Below are 21603 nucleotides of genomic sequence, written 5' to 3' on the forward strand. Positions count from 1 at the left end.
AGACGAAAAAAAAAAAAAAAAAGCCTGTTTAAGGCATCAGAGGTGATTTTTTTGTGTGATTTTTTTTAAATTTTTTTTATATAAACAAATGCTGAGTGATTAATTGTCTGGCCTTTTCCACAAAAAGCATAGTATGAATAAGGCTCGAGAGCCTGTTTCATATCTACATTCTACAAAAATAAAAAGAGGAAATATACTGTATATACATGTAAATACATAATTTACATTAATTTGAGGCTTGCCATAGTTAGAGAGACAAACAATGAAGAGTGAGCCATTAGAGAGAAACGACAGGAATGGCCAAACAGTTTTTTACATGTTCTTTTTAGCCTGTTGGTTTTGTCTTCAGAATGGAAATGTTTGGAAACTATACAGAACATTTTGTACAATATGTGATCAATAACATTTCAACAAAGTAAAAAAAAAAATGGTATGACACTATTTTACAGCTACAAAGAAGACCCTTCAATAAGTCTTGCTGCTTTCTACTACCTCAGCTCGGACTTCACATTAATTTCAGCGCACAATAAGATTTATTAGGCATGTAACAGACTGATGTGCCTCTGCAGTCCTGTTTCACACAGCCTTTATACACAAGATCCTACATAACGTAAGAGTGTCACCTCTAATCTGCATATGCCAGTAATTCAGTAGAACGTACAGGCTAAGCTGGCCTAAAATCCAGCAGGAGAGCGAGTGCGAAAACATTTATATTCATGGATATAGTAATCTGCCATTTGAAAAAAGCAAAGCAGCTTCAGTACAGACTAGATGTTTGAAGGCTGTTTTGCTAATAATGCGAGTAAGGCAAACAAGCTCTTCAGCGATAACAAAGTTCAAAGGATGTATGTTACTGGTCACATGCTCTCCCACTAAGGGAAAAAAAAAGCCCATATCAGTTTGTGTAGTACATATAGCATAGCAAAGTATCAAAGGTTGTGGAGGAAGTAGCAGCAGATTTAAGAACAGGAACAGGAAGCTTTATCCCAAGATTGTGCCTCACCTTCTCCCAAATATTTGGTGCATTTGTTTTACTACTATGACAACAGAAAAGCATTTCATTTCTGTTACCTTGCTAATTCTAAACTAAGGTACACTACAATCCATTAAACGTGGTAAATCATTGAGGTGATATTACCAAGAGTGACTGGCTGGTCGAAACATTCCGAAACATAATCTGCCACAACCAATTCAAGTAAACAATAACATATTAAGCTGGCTGTTGGTAGTGGCTCGAACCCATTATGTCCACCTCTGGACTTTGCCTACCGATGGAAACAAGAGCAATTGCAGTGCAAGTAGAAATTTGGCAGATAGGCTCCTCCACTGGTAGTAGTAACTCTCCAATACTACCCAGAATATGCCAAAAGTTTGAGCAAGGCACATGTTTGGGGAGTTTCCTTGTCAATTCCCATTACTTAATTCCGTCACATCCAACAAACCTCAATTGTCACAGTATAGCATTTTAGAGGAAACTAAAATCAATGCTTCCTCGTTTATAATTGATCATTTTATAAACAATAATTGATCATGTATGCATAATTGAATGTAAACAAATTCAATGGCAGACACAGGATAAGAAGTTTGAACTAACTTAACATGTCAAGCAAGCAAATTAAAGCGAGACATTTGACAGATATGGACCAATTCTGACAATTACATTTTGAGAATATTGGGCCATCACATTTTGCTTGTATATTATTGTGAATTGATCAATTTGGCATTAAAACGTTTGAAAATATATAAATATATATAAATCTCAGCGTCAAATTTTAAAGCTATGCCATTCTTAAGGGAATATGGTTAAATATTAGCCTTAAAATTAAATGTAATAATAGTGTCTTGCCAGTCAATATCAAAAATGTTTATATTTCATGCGTGTGCTGTTTTTATGTGAACTGCTCTTTTATGTGAACCTGTTTCATACAACAAGTTCAATTTAACTTTACAAAATACTGATCAGCAAGGGCGCAAAATCAACAATAACTCAGGAGGAAAATAATTTGCCCTAAATGAGACTAATGCATGCTTCATTGCTCATTGGCAAACAGCTTATTTTTGCTAATCAAAGATAAAATATAGATAATAATAATTATAATCCTCCATTGAAGGGTGCAGTCAAAAGGCCTTTTACATGTGCAGGTCAGCAAGAAAATTGCATTTTCTCACTTGAAATCAAAGCATTTACAAGCTGAAAAACAAACATTGATAACCAAAATGAAAACATTGTGAATCTCACATTGTTTTCAGCTGGAAGCATTCTGTAGTGAGTTTTAGTGGCATGTGCAACTGTATAGTAGATTGACTGCTCAGACGAGGTGATGGCCATATTCTAAACACTGCAACCGACAACAGGAGCATCTCACATTAATATATTTTCCTAATCATTATCCCTTTTCTATTTTTTTGTTTGTTTTTGATGCTCTCTGACTGTTTATCACTATACTCTTAAAATATAAGAGCCAACTGTATACACATACACGTGTTTGTGTAAGAATGTCTCGATGATTTTTCTCTCACAGAGTTTTCTGGTGCCCGTTGACAGCATGTTTCCCTGACTCTGTATCCGTCGTACTGTTTGACAGATTCAGTTTATCCAGACCTGAAACCAAAGAATTTAAAAATGAACATTTCAAACCCCAAAACTACAGTATGCATCATTAATCAGTATAATTATCATCAGTGGATTGCTCTGAATACATACAGACAGAGACACAAGTACAACAAAAGAGAACCGGAATGAGGAAAAATGTAAAGCAGAAAGAAATGTTGAGGTTAAACTAAGATGAAAGAAGTCCTAATAGAAAGGAGTCAGGCAGAATACATTACCGAGGGCTTTGAGGAGTTCCTCTCGCACGGCAGACGTGAATTTTCGGACCAGACACAATGTGGTTACCACAGCAAACAGAAGATTGTATGAAAGTACAATGTAAAAATTTCCAAGCCAATTAAATCGTCCGAAATCACCCAAGAGATCAAACCTTGTTATTCCTGCAAGAAGGGAATACACAGAAAATCTATGTGAGAGAAAAAATGCTTCTCAGATTCTCTCTCTATTATGCCAACTCTTTCTTATAAATTAACAACATTTCTGAACATCGGAACAGGCCGTTTAACATTCATTCTCTCTTTTCACAACCCACGATTCTCAAATGACTATTTTCTCTGAATTAACAGATTATCAAACAAAAGACATCAGTGAAATGAGAAGGTAAACTCACAACGAAATACATGTACCACGGTTGTTTATTTGGGTGGGAGATTCATAAAAGGATTGAAGAAAGGGGGAGATGTATGGTTGGAAAGAAAGGATTGAAAGAGCAGGTGAGGGCTCATGATGAAGACGTGATAAAAAGGAGGCAATTCTGAAAGACACTTAACGGACTACAGTTCCATCTTAATCAGATAACAACACCTAAGATAAGTCTGCCATTTACCATCTGCGGACATATTTCAGTTAGAATGAAGTTTGTTTATTGTCCACCACACAAAACCGATCGAGAAGAACACATTCTTTCTGAAACAAACTGGACAAGTAAAACTGCTGTTTTATATGACTAGATGATCCATAGCCACAGGGTGCATGCACACATTCAAACGACATGTATTTGTGGAGTATGAATTTGAGTATTAGGTTACCAAACAAGTGATTGCTTAACTTAATCATAATGAATGCAGCATGTGCAGTCTGATATTAACTCAGGTCATCACTTTATCACTTCAGACTGCAAGGATGCAAATATGATAAAATATGGCAAAAACAAAGTAAGAAATTATTTAACTAAATTATTTAAGCTCACACTGAAAAAAACAGCGTTGGATTTACATGATTTAATTGTGTACATTGGTCCCACATGAATCAATTGCGTTAAACAAACATCATTTTATTCCTATAATTTCAACATCATGGAATGAATACATTAAGTGATTCAATTAAGTAGTTTTAAAGTGAATTTTATATTTATATAGATATTCATCCACATGAATTTCATATACTTTAATGTTACACAACTGAATTATAATACTAGTTGACAAACCTCTATAGTTAAACCACATATTAGCACTATTAGTCCACAGCCTAAGCAAATGCTCCACTCTTCTCCACAATGGTAACACACTCATTTAAATTGTTCTAATAATTCAAACATAATTGAATATTCAATTCTATTAAACATAATCAAGTCTCCCCTTTTCTCATCTTGCTCAAAAATACATAAAATAACACTTATACATACAAAATAACAACATTTACTCTCTCTTTATTTAACCATATGCAAAACATGCTGGGAACTAACAAGCCCCGCCCACTTTCAGTTAAAGCAACACAGATCATTCATGTAAAAACACAAACGGATTAAGTTTGACTTCAATTTGACTTATATTTAAGTAGATTAAACAATCAAATTAAGTTTGGACAAAATGTACGGCAATTGTGTTGCTTTAGCTCATTTTAATTAAAACATTTGAACAAGCAGTAAAAACGTTTTTTTTTTCAGTGCATGAAAAGAGACTGCATTTTCCTGCATGATTTCGTTTTTAAATACTTGCATGTTCAAATTTTCTAATTTCCAAACAAATTAATTCTATTTGCCCCAAAAAGTTTGTCTGAATAGAGAGACACAATTGCTTAATTTGTTTGTCTACAAATGACTTACCTTTAAAATCAAGAGTTCAACTAGCTTCATGTTTCAAAAAGGAACAATCTGCCTCCCTCTTTCCCCCTGACTTAATGCATTATGGCTTTTCCTATTGGGCATGATTCTTTTTTTCTCCTCTCTCCTGCTTTTGGGTGCTCCTATAAATACCATTATAACTCAACCTTTTTCTGGAATACCTCTAAATAAAACATTGCGTACAACAGGCTGACTTCTGAGGACAACTTAAAACAACTTCAATGTTTCACATCAAAAATCTAATGCATCATCAGAAAATGCATAAGTTTAAAGTCAAGTTTTCATCCCTGGGCAAACATATATATTCTAAGTTGAATGTGCTTTAAACTTAGTTTTCAGACTTACCAACCAGCTTAAAAAACATTTTGTATGTCTAGCATCCACCAATTACTGCAAAAGCTCAATGGTGTAGACTTACAAACAACCTGCTGTCAAATTGTAAAAGGGGAATTGTTCCCTTCCCTAGGATTTCTAGCTTGGTAAATCTCTATTAGGTTTTTCCAAAAAGGAGGGGAAAATTAGCCTGACAAGCCAGACCCACATCAAGGTGTTTGGTCTGGAAACTCACCATTGGCGGGACTCAATCCGAGGGGTGGGATAAATGGTTGTCTTTCAAACTCCCTCTGCACGCAATTGGATAGCGCTACAACCAACCAGAGCAACGAAGGTGAAACCGCTTCTGTGTTTACTAGTAGCATGCAAGCGCAACTCGGCCGTCATTATGTTAAGCCCTGCCCACCGACTCTATACATGATGTGATTGGCCTGACCAGAGTTTGGTTTTTACAGCTCAGAAGGGTATTGAGGGTTGCTAGACGACACTAGCGGCAGATTAGATTTGCTGCCGCTAGGGTGCGCGTAGATTACTAGGCTAGGGGAAAATAACTGCAAGAAGTAATATACTCAAATAAATTTGATTTTATTAAAAGGGCTTTTCCGTACTTAATGACCAGTTAATGAGGGAAATTACCAAATTATCTACTTTAAACTGTATGGTTTAAAGGAAACTGTAAAGAGAAACACGTTTAAACTATAAACAGGGTGTATCCAATAATTTGAATAAGCACTTGGATATAGATAGATACGTTGTATCTTTAATAGATATGTTGACTTGCTGTAAAAGTAAACTTACTCTCAAAAGGTTTCGCTTATGCATGCCTGATTTTTTGCTGCAGTCACATTCACACCATTATCCTGAATTCAATTAATTGCATACAATATAATAAAAACCTGTTGTCCATCATATAAAAAAGGTTTATAAGAGGAATTAACCGAAACTTGACCGAAAAAATTTGAACCGACGCTACCAAAAAAACAAACAAAAAAATCAGCTGAAACGGTTTTGTAGGGCTGTATTTAGTGTCCAAAACAGACATTAAATTAGCACTTCTCCAATGGTGTTGTGACTCTGTTCAGCGTCTGTTTTGTGCACACAATGTAGATAAACTACAATATTTATCAACATCTACAACAACTTGCAGAACATGATAACTGTGTGCTTTGTTACTTTTTAATATGAAGCAAAGTCTCAACTTTAAAATTCTGATTTTATTACAAAATTCAAACAATAAATGCTGTTTTGGCGCAAGCACGTGTGATCCAATCATCTTATCTCCTCTACTAGTTACAGAATAAAATAAACATGGATGAACACCAGAAGGAATGTTTAAAGAAACAGAAAATGACTCCTGTCCCATGTAAATTGCTCAAGTGTTTCAATTGGGGAAAGACGTCAATAAAACAGCTTATAGGCTACATAAGGTCACGTAACGTTACATTCACCTCAACAAAACTATTAGTCCATAAACTAGATAGCTATAAAAATAACTATAGAGAACTGCATTTTGCTAAATATATGCATTGTATTAAATATGAATTATATTTTATAACCTGTTAGTGGTTTGAATGAATCTTCATGTAAATGTTTGTATTTTACCAGCATGCTGGAGTAGAAACAATTCTGTTATTAAAAAGTTTATATAAAAACTGCCTTATGTGCAATTTAAATGTTTGTACAACTCTATTTTAGCTATTTAAAGGGTTAGTTCACCCAACAATGAATTTGATGTCATTAACTCCTCACCCTAATGTCGTTCCACACCCATTAAACCTTCGTTCATCTTCATAACACAGTTTAAGATATTTTATATTTAGTCCGACAGCGTTTGCAAGTGTATGCACACTAAGGTCATGAATCAGCATATTGATTCATGATTCGGATCGCGTGTCAAACTGCCAAACTGCTGAAATCAGGTGACATTGGCGATCTAAATCATGAATCAATACGCTGATTTATAACTCTTTGAATCCTTATTTAAGGATTGAAAACAAACCAGGAAGAGAAGACAATGCTGAATAAAGTCGTAGTTTTTTTGATTTTTGGACCAAAATATATTTTCGATGCTTCAAGAGATTCTAATCAACCAACTGATGTCACATATGGACTACTTTGATGATGTTTTTATTCCCTTTCTGGACATGGACAGTATGGTGTGCATATACTTGCATATGCTCTGGGTCGGACTAAATATAAAATATCTTAAACTGTGTTCCGCAATGGCATAACCAATGGCATAAATGCCTCATTCATTCATTTATGGTGAACTGTACTCACACTTATGTGCAAATTATTTATTAAGCAAAGGCCTCGTTTTTTAGGAGACCCCTTGTAATGACAATGAAAAAGAGAAACCTGATCCTTTTTAAATAGATTTTTTTTTAAAAAAGCGTTGTTAACTATCTGTGTAAAAATGTCACAAGTCAGTTTGCCTTTCCCACATTTACAACAGGCTCCTGCAGTCTGCTTATATGTGTACACACACACACACACACACACACACACACACACACACACACACACACACACACACACACACACACACACACACACACACACACACACACACACACACACACACACACACACACACACACACACACACACACACACACACACACACACACACACACACACACACACACACACACACACGTTCAGTTTACTTAAAAAAAGTTTGGAAACGATTGCCTTATTTTTGCAAAGCAAACTAAAATGAAAAACTGAAGTTAATTTAATATTCAGCTAAAAGTAAAAAAAGTACCTAAGAAGTGAATTAAGTAATAAATATTAAGTCAGTTTAATGCCAATTCTAGTTAACATACTCTATGTTATTTACTAATCTATATACTAATCTATACTATATACTATGTCTATGATATTTACTAATCTTACTTAAGATTTAATTGTGAGAATACTTGAGTTGTTCCATTTAACTAACAGTGTTATATTATATATTATAGGGATACTTCACCGCTTTTTCATATTAAACTATGTTATTCCCTTAACTAAAACGAGTTGATACATACCTCTCTCATCTGAGTGCGTGCACTTAATCTCTCTGACACACGGTGATGATCTGATAGAATTTAGCTTAGCCCACTTAGCCCAGTTCATTCACTATGGTACCAAACAGAGATCAAGTTAGAAGCGACCAAACACCTCCACGTTTCCCTATTTAAATACAGTTACACGAACAGTTGAACGATCTAGTATGGTGACATAAAATAAAACGTGGAGCTTTTCTTAGCGGATTAAATAAAACAATCAGCTGGTGTGTGATGAGCGTTCTGGCGCAATATGGCTGCTGTCGCATCATCCAGGTGGATGCTGCACATTGGTGGTGGCTGAGGAGATTTCCCCCTTCTATATGTAAAAGCGCTTTGGGTGTCTAGAAAAGCGCTATATAAATGTAATGAATTATTATTATTATTAAAAAGGAGAACTATAATGTATGGCGGAATTGCACTTCTGAGAGTACTTCGACTCGGCGCAGTAAAAAGTCCCTGCTGAAAAATCCTCCCTCACATCTACCCCTCCCTCTCTCAATTCTATCAATGGGGGGAGGGGGAGATGTGAGGGAGGATTTTAAGATTTTTCAAAACGGGGAGGTGTTTGGTCGCTTCTAACAAGACATGTTATGTCTTTCCTATATTTTAGATTCATTGCACACCAACTGAAATATTTGAGGTCTTTTATTGTTTTAATACTGATGATTTTGGCATACAGCTCATGAAAACCCAAAATTCCTATCTAAAAAATTTAGCATATCATGAAAAGGTTCCCTAAACGAGCTATTAACCTAATCATCTGAATCAACTAATTAACTCTAAACACCTGCAAAAGATTCCTGAGGCTTTTAAAAACTCCCAGCCTGGTTCATTACTCAAAACCGCAATCATGGGTAAGACTGCCGACCCGACCCTGTCCAGGAGGCCATCATTGACACCCTCAAGCGAGAGGGAAAGACACAGAAAGACATTTCTGAACGAATAGGCTGTTCCCGGAGTGCTGTATCAAGGCACCTCAGTGGGAAGTGTGGCAAAAAACGCTGCACAACGAGAAGAGGTGACCGGACCCTGAGGAAGATTGTGGAGAAGGACCGATTCCAGACCTTGGGGGACCTGCGGAAGCAGTGGACTGAGTCTGGAGTAGAAACATCCAGAGCCACCGTGCACAGGCGTGTGCAGGAAATGGGCTACAGATGCCGCATTCCCCAGGTCAAGCCACTTTTAAAACAGAAACAGCGGCAGAAGCGCCTGACCTGGGCTACAGAGAAGCAGCACTGGACTGTTGCTCAAATTTTGCATGTCATTCGGAAATCAAGGTGCCAGAGTCTGGAGGAAGACTGGGGAGAAGGAAATGCCAAAATGCCTGAAGTCCAGTGTCAAGTACCCACAGTCAGTGATGGTCTGGGGTGCCATGTCAGCTGCTGGTGTTGGTCCACTGTGTTTTATCAAGGGCAGGGTCAATGCAGCTAGTTATCAGGAGATTTGGGAGGACTTCATGCTTCCATCTGCTGAAAAGCTTTATGGAGATGATTTTGTTTTTCAGCATGACCTGGCACCTGCTCACAGTGCCAAAACCACTGGTAAATGGTTTACTGACCATGGTATTACTGTGCTCAATTGGCCTGCCAACTCTCCTGACCTGAACCCCATAGAGAATCTGTGGGATATTGTGAAGAGAAAGTTGAGAGACGCAAGACCCAACACTCTGGATGAGCTTAAGGCCGCTATCGAAGCATCCTGGGCCTCCATAACACCTCAGCAGTGCCACAGGCTGATCACCTCCATGCCACGCCGCATTGAAGCAGTCATTTCTGCAAAACGATTCCCGACCAAGTATTGAGTGCATAACTGAACATAATTATTTGAAGGTTGACTTTTGTTGTATTAAAAACACTTTTCTTTTATTGGTCGGATGAAATATGCTAATTTTTTGAAAATTTTGGGGTTTCATGAGCTGTATGCCAAAATCATCAGTATTAAAACAACAAAAGACCTGAGTTGGTGTATATTTCAGTTGGTGTGCAATGAATCTAAAATATATGAAAGTTTAATTTTTATCATGACATTATGGAAAATAATGAACTTTTATCACATATGCAAATCTTTTGAGAAGGACCTGTATGTATATATGTATGTATATATATATATATATATATATATATATATATATATATATATATATATATATATATATATATATATATATATATATAATACACACATACATACATACATAACCATACATAACTTCCCTTCCTTTGAAATCAAATAACTGATTTCGTGTTGCATTGCTGCATCACTAGGAAGAGACTTACTTTAATATCAATTAAGTGCCCAACCAAAGGGAACACTGATCACCATAATGGTGAGAAATTTTATGAAATCAACATAAATTTATGAAGTCAGCTTATGTGACTTTCCCAAAGTATTTAGTTGTATTGTCATTAACATTCAAGATGACTGGAAAATGAGTGAATGCAACTAAGAAGAACTATGACTGCAGAAGTGGAGGAAATGAGTGAAAAGTCTATTAAGAATTGCCCCTTCTCAACCTTTTGCCCGCCCACCTGTTTTTTTTTTTTTTGTTGCTTTGGCAAAATGTTACTCAAACCAGACAAGTAATGTTTACTTGGGTTTTCTGAGTAACAAATGCATTAGCAAATAGTTCAGATATTTAAAAAAAAAAAAAAAGTTCAAAAACTTATTGGACATTAAGTAAAGTTAATTAAAAAGTTTAGGTAAGAACAAATATTGGCTTTTACAGTGCACACGCACGCACACACGCCTCACTATCTTTGTGGAGACTCTCCATAGATGTAATAGTTTTTATACTGTACAAACTGTATATTCTATCCCCTCGCACTAACACTACCCCTAAACCTCACATAAAACTTTCTGCATTTTTTAATAATAATAATAGTAAACTCTTTCTGTATGATTTATAAGCTGGTTTCCTCTTGGGGACCTACATTTTATCCCACTGGGATTAAAAAACAAAAACAACATGAACACACACACAAGTTTGTTTCACTATATTCGTGAGGACATCTCACAGACATCCATTTTTTTATATCAGGTTAATGACATTTTCTATCGCTTAACCTGGCCTCAACCACTAACATGACCCTCACAGAAACCTGTGCAAAACACTAGATTTAAATATAAACATTTGGCCAATTTAGTCAAGTCTTTTTAACAACAGCTTTCACTATATTAGTGAAGACATTTTGAATAGTATGGACATTTTGGACCTTACAAGTGCAGCCAAACCTACACACACACACCGTTGAGTATTTCTGAAGGACTTTCATCTTTCTACACACATGAAGTTTTGGCGTCAATTTGATAGCAAATGTGTTTTAATTAGTTTAAGACCCTATATGAACAAACTAGCTAAAATTCTTTGGTCAAAAACAATCCTACTTTATGCAACCTCTCCTTTCATCTAATCAATGCAGCACAGCAGAAATTTTGATATTTTTCTGAAGCTTCCAATGAGTCACTGTTTTCTCTCTCTCTCTCTCACACACACACACACACACACACACACACACACACTATTTGAACAGCTGTCTCTGTAGCTTGCCATGTTGTTTATTGCAGCTATTGTAATGGCTGTTTGTCTGTCCCATTTCTCTCTCCATTCTTGTGTAAAATCTCTATGGCAAATCCTGCTGGAATGCAACTTGTTAAGTCTTAACAGTGGAAATGAGTTTGCAGGTATGTGTAAGTTGCAAGCTGTAAAATGTATTAAAATTGTAGTGTCTAAAAACAAACAAGCATTAAATGGTAACCCCAAGAAATACACAGAGGCTTATGAGGGATAGTCTATACATGCATGTCAGAAGGACCTTACCAAGTGTTCGGGACATGACAGGCAAGGCCGAGCTCAGCACTAGAATAGATACACAGCATCCAATGATCTTCAAGAAAAGTAAAAAAAAGACATTATTCCAAATTAAATATAAAATGTTACAAATTGTTAAAATCTTTCACAGAAAATGCTAAATATTATAATTGAATAATTAGGAGGTACGGTCATTTTTTAAATTCAGATTCTGAAAATATTAGCCTGGCTCCACTTCCTATGTACATCCGCTGAATTTTAATTTTCCTTTAGTACTCCGTCTGGGAATGCGGTATATTCTCAGGTTTTCTCCGGTCAAATTTTAACCGTCCAATCAGCGAACAGAGGAAGTGGATGAGAACGATGACATTGATGTCGTGCACTAGTTTGATAGATCCAATAGTTTTAAGCTTCAACAGAGTACCCGCCCTAAAGGAAGTTAATGCTTGTCAATGAGACTGGCCAGACTCACTGTACAAATTAAATGTACGAGAGGCTAGAGTAAAAATATATTCAGGTATTTAAACTTTTGGCCCCACTTTATATTAGGTGGCCTTAAGTACTATGCACTTACATAAAAAAATAAGTTCAATGTACCTACTGTGTTTTTCAAATTGTATTGCAAAGCACCTTTGCTGATATTGAGGTGGGATACGGGTAGAGTTAGGGACAGCTGTGGTGGTGTGGGTCAGTTTAAGGGTAGGGTTAGGTGTAAGGGAAGTGTCAACTGTGTAATTACAAATTTAACTACAGAAATTAATTACAGACATGCAGGTATTTTTTTTAAATGTAAGTACAATGTAAAAACATTGTATGTACACAATAAGTGCATTGTATCAAATGATTCATTACAATGTTAGTACATAGTAGTTAAGGCCACCTAATATAAAGTGGGTCCAAACTTTTTTTAGAGAATGACATGAACTGACATGAACATTGAACTGTTGTGAATATTTGTGATAAAAGGCCATAAAACTGAAGCAGTGTTGCAGATCCTACCGTTGTCATGGTAGTGTCGTCCTTTCTGGGCGTGAGCTCCTGAAAGATACGAAGACTGTAGAAGCCAACCACAGATGAGACCATCAGATAACTGCTCGGGAGTTAAGACTAACAGAGTAGTTTCTCGTCAAACCCTTTATAAGCATTTCACTCAAGAACACACTCACAACAATCATAAGCAAAGAACTTTGAGTCCCTTCAATAAACACACAAAATCTGTGATCAAACATTAGACTGAAGCTTATGCAGCATTTGAGAATTACACACAGCAAAGGATACAACATGAGAATGATTTCGATAACCGCCTGGGCGACTCCAAACGTGGATAAAGAGGCATTGCCAATATCTCTCTCCTACCAAAACAAAGAGTGAAAATTATTGTCAAAGGTTATTTTCATAAACTTAATTTCCCCATATAACATTTCCGAACATGATCATGTTTTGTATGTCTCATAAGCGCCGGTTTAGGTTGCGGACTGAGGAAATACTCTCACATAGAGTAACTGCATGTATTGGACGTGTTTTAGCGACATGCCCAACGCATAGGCTCCTGTTACAACTGAAGCTGTGTAATCTAAATAAGACTACTGTGTTGACACCTCAGTGCTCCAGGCGGTGTGGGCAGAAAAAAGCGGCACAAATATTTGGAGCTGTTCTGAGTGAAACCTATTATGAAGAAATAAAACGTATAAAGCTCAGATTAGTGAAGTTTCCCCTCTCACCAATGAGGACAGACGGAGTGAAATTGGCGAAGAAATGAATGGAAGCAGATGAAAGAAATCTTTTTAAATTCACCGCTGCTCACACACGCATAATATGCGAGCAGGTGTTCAAACAAAAAAAAAAGAAAAAAGAAAGAAAAAGGCAGTGGTGCTCTTACAGTAAGAGGTTGCATTGAATGAATAGCTGCCAAAAATTAGGAGAAAAATGTGGAAAAAAAGAAAGACACCAAAACAAATGCGCTGGCAAACAAAGTTTTTCGATCTCAGGCCTTTAATATCTTTTGAAGTCATTGATGTGATCTAAAGGTTTGGATTGGAATTATTACAATAAAAGCCTACATTTATTTGACATAATTTATCAATGTAAAACAATCTTAGTCTGGGCTTGACAAGTAAAAAAAATAAACTAAACTAAAAATCAATCATCAGTCTCATTCTACTGATGTGCATTTGACAGTAGACCAATTCAAAACCAACAGAGCATATAAAACATCTTTAAAACTGGATAAAAATCTTTCTAACTGGATTAGATAGAATCTGAACCAGATTTTATAATGTCAATCTAGCTTGTTGATACTGATGTCAGGACTGAAGAAAGTTTACATGTGATTGAAAAACCAGAGAATCTCAACTAAACACTGGCTTGTAAAACATCAGCAAACACTCACTTTACTAAATCATCCAAGAAAGTTAGCTTGTAGTTAATGTGAAATGAGACCAAAATAGGTAATGTGATCACTGATCCAACATAAAACCACAACCCATTCTGACTTCCTTAATAACAGACTTGCTCAAAATGTCTATTAAATATTAAAGTGCGCATACAGCGAACATTCAAATCTGCATTGGCGTTGCCGCTGAGCCAGAGAGCAGTTGTCATGCAGGCTATAGGAATGAAACGGCTTCTCAAAGTGACTTCTTTTTAACCACACTAGGACTCCCTGGTAGAAGACTGAAGGTTGGAATATTGTATCTCAATGGGACCATCCTGGTTAAATAAATAAATCACAGTTTATAGTCATAGAATATAAAACACTGATGTCTACAATAGTGATGAGAATAAAGTAAAATCACCATTTGAAAATAGCTTAACGCTTTAAATACATTTTGTATCAGTTACATTGTTGATTAATTACATTGACTGATAAAAAATTATTTTTCATTGAATCATTAGTTTAAGAGATTCATTAAAAAATGCTTTCATTTATTCAAACCAATTTTCAAAAAAAATGTTTTAAATGAAATTTATTTAAAATAGACTGCAGCAATAAACTTGTCAGAACCTCAAATAAATAATATTGAGTTTAGTTGTCCAAAATCGTGATTCTCAGTGTATCCAGAATTGTGCAGTTCTAGTATGTATGTATGTATAATTAAACGTACTGTAAAGCGTTACACTTTACAATTTGTTTCATTTTGTTAATTAACGGCATGGTTTAATAACCTAGCAATGAACAGCAATTTTTGTAATAACAGCTAGGTTAGGTGGATGTAAGTCAATGTAATGATGCACACATATACAGTTTCACTTCACATCCATCCTTGACTGTCGTTTAACTAAACCATAAAACGACTGACTGATATTATTGAACAGGACAGGGATCTCAAATCTCCTTTTTTGTTCACAGCCTTCTTGTCAGGTGTTTGCTGGCAGTGTTTAACACCTGTGATTGAGTAAGTTTAAGGATATCTGTGTGTTTACCTTCCTTCAGGTGTGTTCAAACTACACTACATGTTTTGATGTGCCTCAACTACCTCTGATGTAGGATAATAAGAGAAAAAAAAAACTAATTGTGGATTATACTTTTTTCATTCTCTCTTTTTTTATTAAGGTGTTTACTGGCAGGTTAGAGGCTAAATGTCATCTGTTGACTCTTGTCAGAGTTTCAGAGGTCAAAAACAGACACATGATATATCTCTTGCTTTCCCGCTCATTTCGCTTCCCATTCCATCACTCCCTTCTGCTCCGTATGACATGTGAGATATGAGTTCGGATGAGAAACGGACATTAATGAGGCTGTTTTTAGCATCGACAATAATTCTGAATCCATGGGGAGTGACAGCAATAAGACTTTTATTGCAGTCATTAGCAATCGGTGCATCAGACAGCTTAATGCAAGCAGTGCCATTGCATTAGATCTCCTTACCTCATTGCCACATTTACGACACCCTGCCTTATCCGACGGTCTCTGCGCTAACCTAGTTACCTTAACTCGCATCAATCTCTCTTAAGAATGTTGCGGAATGCTGGCCCACCCCCCACAACATCCCAACCCGACGTAAAAACCATCAAACAGACGTACAGACACCGCTGCTGGGTTGTCGTGGTTACATGAGATCTTAAGCATGGCACCAGTCCAGCTCATCAAACGCATAAACCATTAACCAGCCTGTCAAGAGGGCCCTTCGTCTCTGAACACTGTGACAAGTGTAATTTGGGGGATTTTCAGTCAAGCATCATGCCAAGGCAAATATCGACACTAATAAAATAATTAGAATGTGAAGCGGGCACTCATATAAAGCAGCTCAACACTATCAAACCGTGGCCTGAAAAGGGATCTGCCTTTACTTTGTTGTGGGAAAAAAAAGAAAAATGTGCAAAGCAAGTACAGCAGGTGGGAGTGGTAAAGTAAGGTGAGATACGAACATCAGTGTTTGGAGGGAAGGAAAGGGTGAGAACAAAACGATGTTCTTTTTTTAAACAGGAAATGACGTAACGGTTCCCATGGAGCTGTTTAAGTATTTACCTGTCCAAGCTCAAATGAGTGGTAAACTGACTCGGACCCAAATTTAACCAGCTGTAGCTTGTAATTACCTTGTCAAAAGAGAAAACTGACACTGTTCACAAAGGTTAAATGATGGTTTCATTGCAGCGGCTTGGCTGAAAGGACTTCGACCAAGTACTAAAAACACCCAGTTAAAACAACTGAGGTCTGTGTCAAGAGTTTCACACACGTACAGTTCAGTGCGTGAGTGCTTTTGAATTGACATCAAGCAAAGCGGACAGGAGTGCAACTCTGATAAAGAGCATCAAACAGCAGCGACATGATACACATCTCGACCGGCCTTTTCTTCTGCAGCACACACCTGAGCATATCTGGAATTCAATTTGTGTCGACGCAAAGCATGATTTTAGCAGAACACAACAGTAGTGAGAGAAGGAGGCAACAAGTGAAGGAAAAATCCAGAAAAGCTGAGCATTGGTTTTCTTTACAAGTTCGTTGGCTTGCATTTTTCTTACCGTTGAACCCTTTGGCATAGCCGTCTCATCAACAAGCAGGTACACAATGTTCAGAGCAACCAGGAGAACAGAAATCGCCTGCAAGCAGCACAGATAAAAACAAGTATAAACATTATGAACAGCAGTAAGAAACATCAAACCAATTAATGAAAAATAACTGCATCATCAAGTCACATGCTTTGTGGTTCAACCCTGAAAAGTCTACATAAACACGTACCGTTCCAGCTAGAAGGATCAGCATCACTATGGGGTAAAGGAGGTTCTTTTCCCAGGCTGAGGCCTTCTTTCTCCTTTCTAGGATAGAGGGATGAAATAAACTATTCTAGTGAACAGTGTGCACACAGTCTGACTGACTATACATAAGTTTAATGTGAACTAACTTTCAGAAAATTGCACCCAATTAATTTAGTTAGTCCATTTCTCTCAGTGTCTAACAGAACAACTATAGTAAGGTGAACACAGTGTTTATTGCAGAAGAATTTTAAAACATTTTCTTTCAATTAACAAAGATATAAAATAAAGACACTATTCATAAGTGTAGAACTTCACAATAAGTTTCAATTTATTAACGTTAATTATTGCATTAGTGTCACAAACTAGCTATTTACTAGCACACGTTCTACATGCCTTCGTTCTGTCCTGTCTTGACTATTGTAATTCCCTATATGCAGGATTAGCCGCATTTTCTATTAGAAGGCTTCAAATGGTCCAAAACGCTGCTGCCAGATTTTTAACTGGGGTCCGCAAACGTGAACACATAATGCCAATCTTACTGTCGCTTAACTGGTTGCCTGTGCGTTATAGGGTAGTGTGGTGTGGCAAGCAGCGTGGCGAGGGACCGCGAGAGCGGCCGGTGACGAGTGGTAATGAGTACCAGCTGCATGACACACCAGTCTCGTCTCGCAGTCAAGGGACGGGATTATAAAAGGAGGAACGAAGGCAGCGGAAGACGAGAGAGGACCAGGCCTGGAGTTTATGTTTAGTTTTGTTTTACGTGTGTTTGTGTTAATGGGCAGTCGTCCGTGAGGGGCTGCCCACGTTTTATTTTGTGTGTTTGCGGGCAGTCGTCCGTGAGGGGCTGCCCACGGTTTTACTTTCGTTTTGTTTATTTATTTTGAAATAAATGTTGTTGAACGTTCGCTGGTTCCCGCCTCCTTCCTTCCCATCTACGAACCGTATTACAGGTAGATTTTAAAATATTGATGTTTGTTTTCAAAGCTTTAAATGGTCTTGCCCCTCCCTATTTATCCGAACTCGTGACTGTTGAACGCGCCCGGTAGGTGTCTATGGTCCTCCAGTACTCGTATTTTGTCCCAGCCTCACTCCCGACTGAAGTCGAGAGGGGATCGTGCTTTTGCTGTTGTCGGTCCGAGGCTTTGGAATAGTCTTCCCTTATCATTGAGATCTTTAACCTCCTTACATGATTTCAAACTCAAAGTAAAGCTACACCTCTTAGACCAGGCACCTGCCTAAATTCTAAGCTGCGTTTGTACTGTATTGGGGTTTCCTTTGATGCTTCTTTATGTATTTTGTGTAAAGCACAGTGGTCAACGTTGGTTGTGTTTACTGGTGCTATATAAATAAATAAAGAAAAGAAGAAAAAAAAGAAAAAAAAACTTGATGGTACCGTGTCGAATGTGAAAAGGGGGTTACCATGTTAATCTTGGACTAAATCGGCCACCGTAGGAGTTAAAACGAAATCAGAATTGAGAGGAACAGAAACTAATATTCACTGGATGCTCATATACATTTTCACCGCTAGATGGGGGAAAATATCACACAGTGTAGCTTTAATTGGTTGCCGGTGCATTATAGAGTTGAATTTAAAATGTTGTTGTTTGTTTTTAAATAATCTGGCACCTGCATATTTGTCAGATCTTTTGAATGTAAATAAGTCAGTAAGAAGTTTGCGATCCTCAGACAGTATTACACTAGCATATCGTAGAACAAGATTGAAGTTGGGAGTTTTCAGTGGCTGGTCCCAGGATATGGAATAGTCTTCAATTATCTGCATCATCGATATATGAAATTAAATCAAAGTTACAGTCTTACTTTTTAAATCAAGCATTCCATTCATTATAACTCATGGTTTGTTTTTAAGCTCAAATTTAGCAATGCATTTTTTAATTCTCTTTATTTTTTTGTTTATATTACTATTTATTATTTGTATTTTTATTACAGTTTATTGTACAGCACAGTGGTCAACTTTTGTTGTGTTTATTTGTGCTTTATAAATAATAAATTAAATAAATACACTTACCCTAAGGCTACCCTTAATATATATAACACATACATACATATAGTCACCTTGGTAGGACAATCTGACAGTGCAAGTTTGCCGAGAATGCGGTTGGGAGTCATGAAACTTTACGGTGTGAGTTTGGTTATAGTTGTTACTCCATTCCTGAAATGTTTGTGAATGTGACCCTATTATGTATTAAGGACTTAAATACAGGACTGTAGCTACTATGATAATCTATTGCTTTGTATTTTATTAGTGTGTTGAAATAACAGCTACCAGTTATTTCTGCGTTATTGAATTAGACTGAATTAAGGCTACATATAAGCAGGGGCAGACTGGGGCAAAAAGTGGCCCTGGACTATCTGGCACAAAGCAGCCCATCATCCCCGGTCTGCAACACACTTTACTACAAACTCACCAGCTCATTATGCACAGAGCATTTTTAAACACCACTTACGAACGTATAGATGCTTTTTATACAGAAATATAAATGATATATAATTTTTATTGAAATGCTTATCATAATGAATGACTGGCATACTTCTTTAGGTTATAATTAGTCTTTCCTGGTACACATGGCTAATAGAATGAATAGTTTAAGATCAAGTTTAAAGAAAAAAAATCAGTCCATATGCTATGGTCTAGATTAGAAGAATTTGAATTTAGTGCAGAATGTAGAATTTTTAATAGTGGCTTTCTAGTAGTTATACATGTCCTTTCAGGAACTTGACATCTGTCATTTTATGAAATATAGCTCAAATTGTGGAAAAGAGTTAAAAATTTATACAAAAAAATACAGCATAATAAAATGATTTCTAAAGGATCATGTGACACTGAAGTGTGGAGTAATGATGCTGAAAAGTCAGCTTTGATCACAGAAATAAAATGTATCAATCTATTCACATAGAAAACAGCTATTGGAAATTATATTAATATTTCTTAATATTTGTGGTTTTACTATATTTTTGATAAAAGAAATTTTGTCTTCTTGCAAAACCATAAAAAAGTCTTAATTATTTTCAACTAATGATTACCAGCGTGTAAAATAATGCAAGTGCACTAACTATCAAAATACATATTTATTTTAGTATATGACACTTTCCTACACGGGACATGGGCTACTTGAATATGAAAATTGCCAGTTTTACCATGTAGTATAGGCCTATGTTTGAGAATTATATTTTGAATTTCATGAATCATATTCAAATAATTGTGAAATTGCTTTAGAAAGCCTGACAGTCAGATACACAAACATCCACTCTGATATGCAGAAAAGTGCTACATTAATGTTTCTTTGTGCATTGTGTGACAGATAACATAAAAGGCATTCAAATCTGAGGAATTCTAAAAGGTCAGCAGTGGTTTGCATCCTTGGAAATGAATGGAAATTGTGAATTCTTTTAAATCTTTAACAGTCAGGAAATATTGCTGTATTGACTCATCATGTTCAGCTGTTTATCTTACCTTGGTTCAAATTCAAGTGCCGCGTTCCTCGGTTTCTGTGGACAATAAATCCTGCCTCCTTCGATTTGACTGGATATCTCAAACATTCTGACATCGATGAGCGCTTTTAGATCACTGAGACTGATCGGGCTAAATAGATTAGTTTTTTTGCCTCAAGTAGGCTGCATGGGGCAATTCGTCTGGGCTGAAGGAAGGATAAAAGCTACGGAATTTTACGTACAAAAAATCATAACTTCATATATATTTACGTAGCAACAAGCCGGCCCACTGGGAAAACACCCGGTGCTCCAGATGGCCGGTACTGCATATAAGTATGTCTATAGTTAGGAGGTTTCATTATAGTTCAGAACAGTGATGGAAAACCTCAAACATTAAGGCTTCTCCTGCTCCACTCATGAAGTGGGTCTAGATTAGAACATCTCTCTATCTCAGTGTCTGTCACTCCTGTGCCGCTCTGTCCTCTACTCTCTCCTTCTCAACATCTCTCGCTCTGATCCTGCTCTGGCACTGAGGTTGGCAGGGTTCCCTGCATATGCACCATGCTGCCTCTAAATTAATGACCGCACTTGGAGAGACAGCCACAATAAAGTTTGCATCACACTGCAATATCCTAAGTGCCTTTGTGGCCTCCTCTCCTTCCAACTGCTTGTCTCTCTGGAATCATTTATAATACCCCAAAACACAGGCTGACGTCAAAATGATACAGCCATACCCCATCTGGCCCCACTCCAAATAACTGTTCATATTTAAATATGAACACACTTTGCAATTCAACATTATTATGAGTGGATATTGCAGCCTACAGATATTTGAAACTGCCAGTTCTTGATCATGGTTCAGTTTAGTTTAATTAAACATTGTTAAAAACATCTCTCACCGAGTTTGTTCCTCTGATTGCGAATGCTGTCCAGCTCTTTGTAGAGATGTTGCTGAGAGTTTCCATGGAAATAAGAGTTTGAAATTGTACCTGAGTGACAGACAAAACAGAAAGAGGAGAAGAGAGAGGGAATTGAAACAATATACTTTTGAAAGAAATATACTTTGCTTAGTTTATTAATAGCTTCTGTA

At 36.7% G+C, this 21603-nt stretch overlaps 1 protein-coding gene across 1 annotated transcript in view; it reads right to left on the reverse strand.

Moving 5' to 3' along the window:
- Window positions 1-56: 56 nt before the first annotated feature.
- Window positions 57-21603, reverse strand: part of lmbr1 (limb development membrane protein 1) — a 68749-nt gene continuing 47202 nt past the window's right edge. Inside the window, exons 10-17 of the mRNA XM_067438596.1 lie at window positions 21413-21502; window positions 17047-17123; window positions 16830-16907; window positions 13146-13219; window positions 12867-12957; window positions 11877-11943; window positions 2830-2991; window positions 57-2602 (exon numbers count right to left, since the gene is read on the reverse strand). Of these exons, the coding sequence (XP_067294697.1) occupies window positions 2517-2602; window positions 2830-2991; window positions 11877-11943; window positions 12867-12957; window positions 13146-13219; window positions 16830-16907; window positions 17047-17123; window positions 21413-21502 (725 nt within the window). The 3' untranslated portion in view covers window positions 57-2516. The remainder of the gene's footprint in view (window positions 2603-2829; window positions 2992-11876; window positions 11944-12866; window positions 12958-13145; window positions 13220-16829; window positions 16908-17046; window positions 17124-21412; window positions 21503-21603) is intronic.

Source organism: Pseudorasbora parva, chromosome 1 (genome assembly GCF_024679245.1).
Source record: "Pseudorasbora parva isolate DD20220531a chromosome 1, ASM2467924v1, whole genome shotgun sequence".
Lineage (NCBI taxonomy): Eukaryota > Metazoa > Chordata > Actinopteri > Cypriniformes > Gobionidae > Pseudorasbora > Pseudorasbora parva.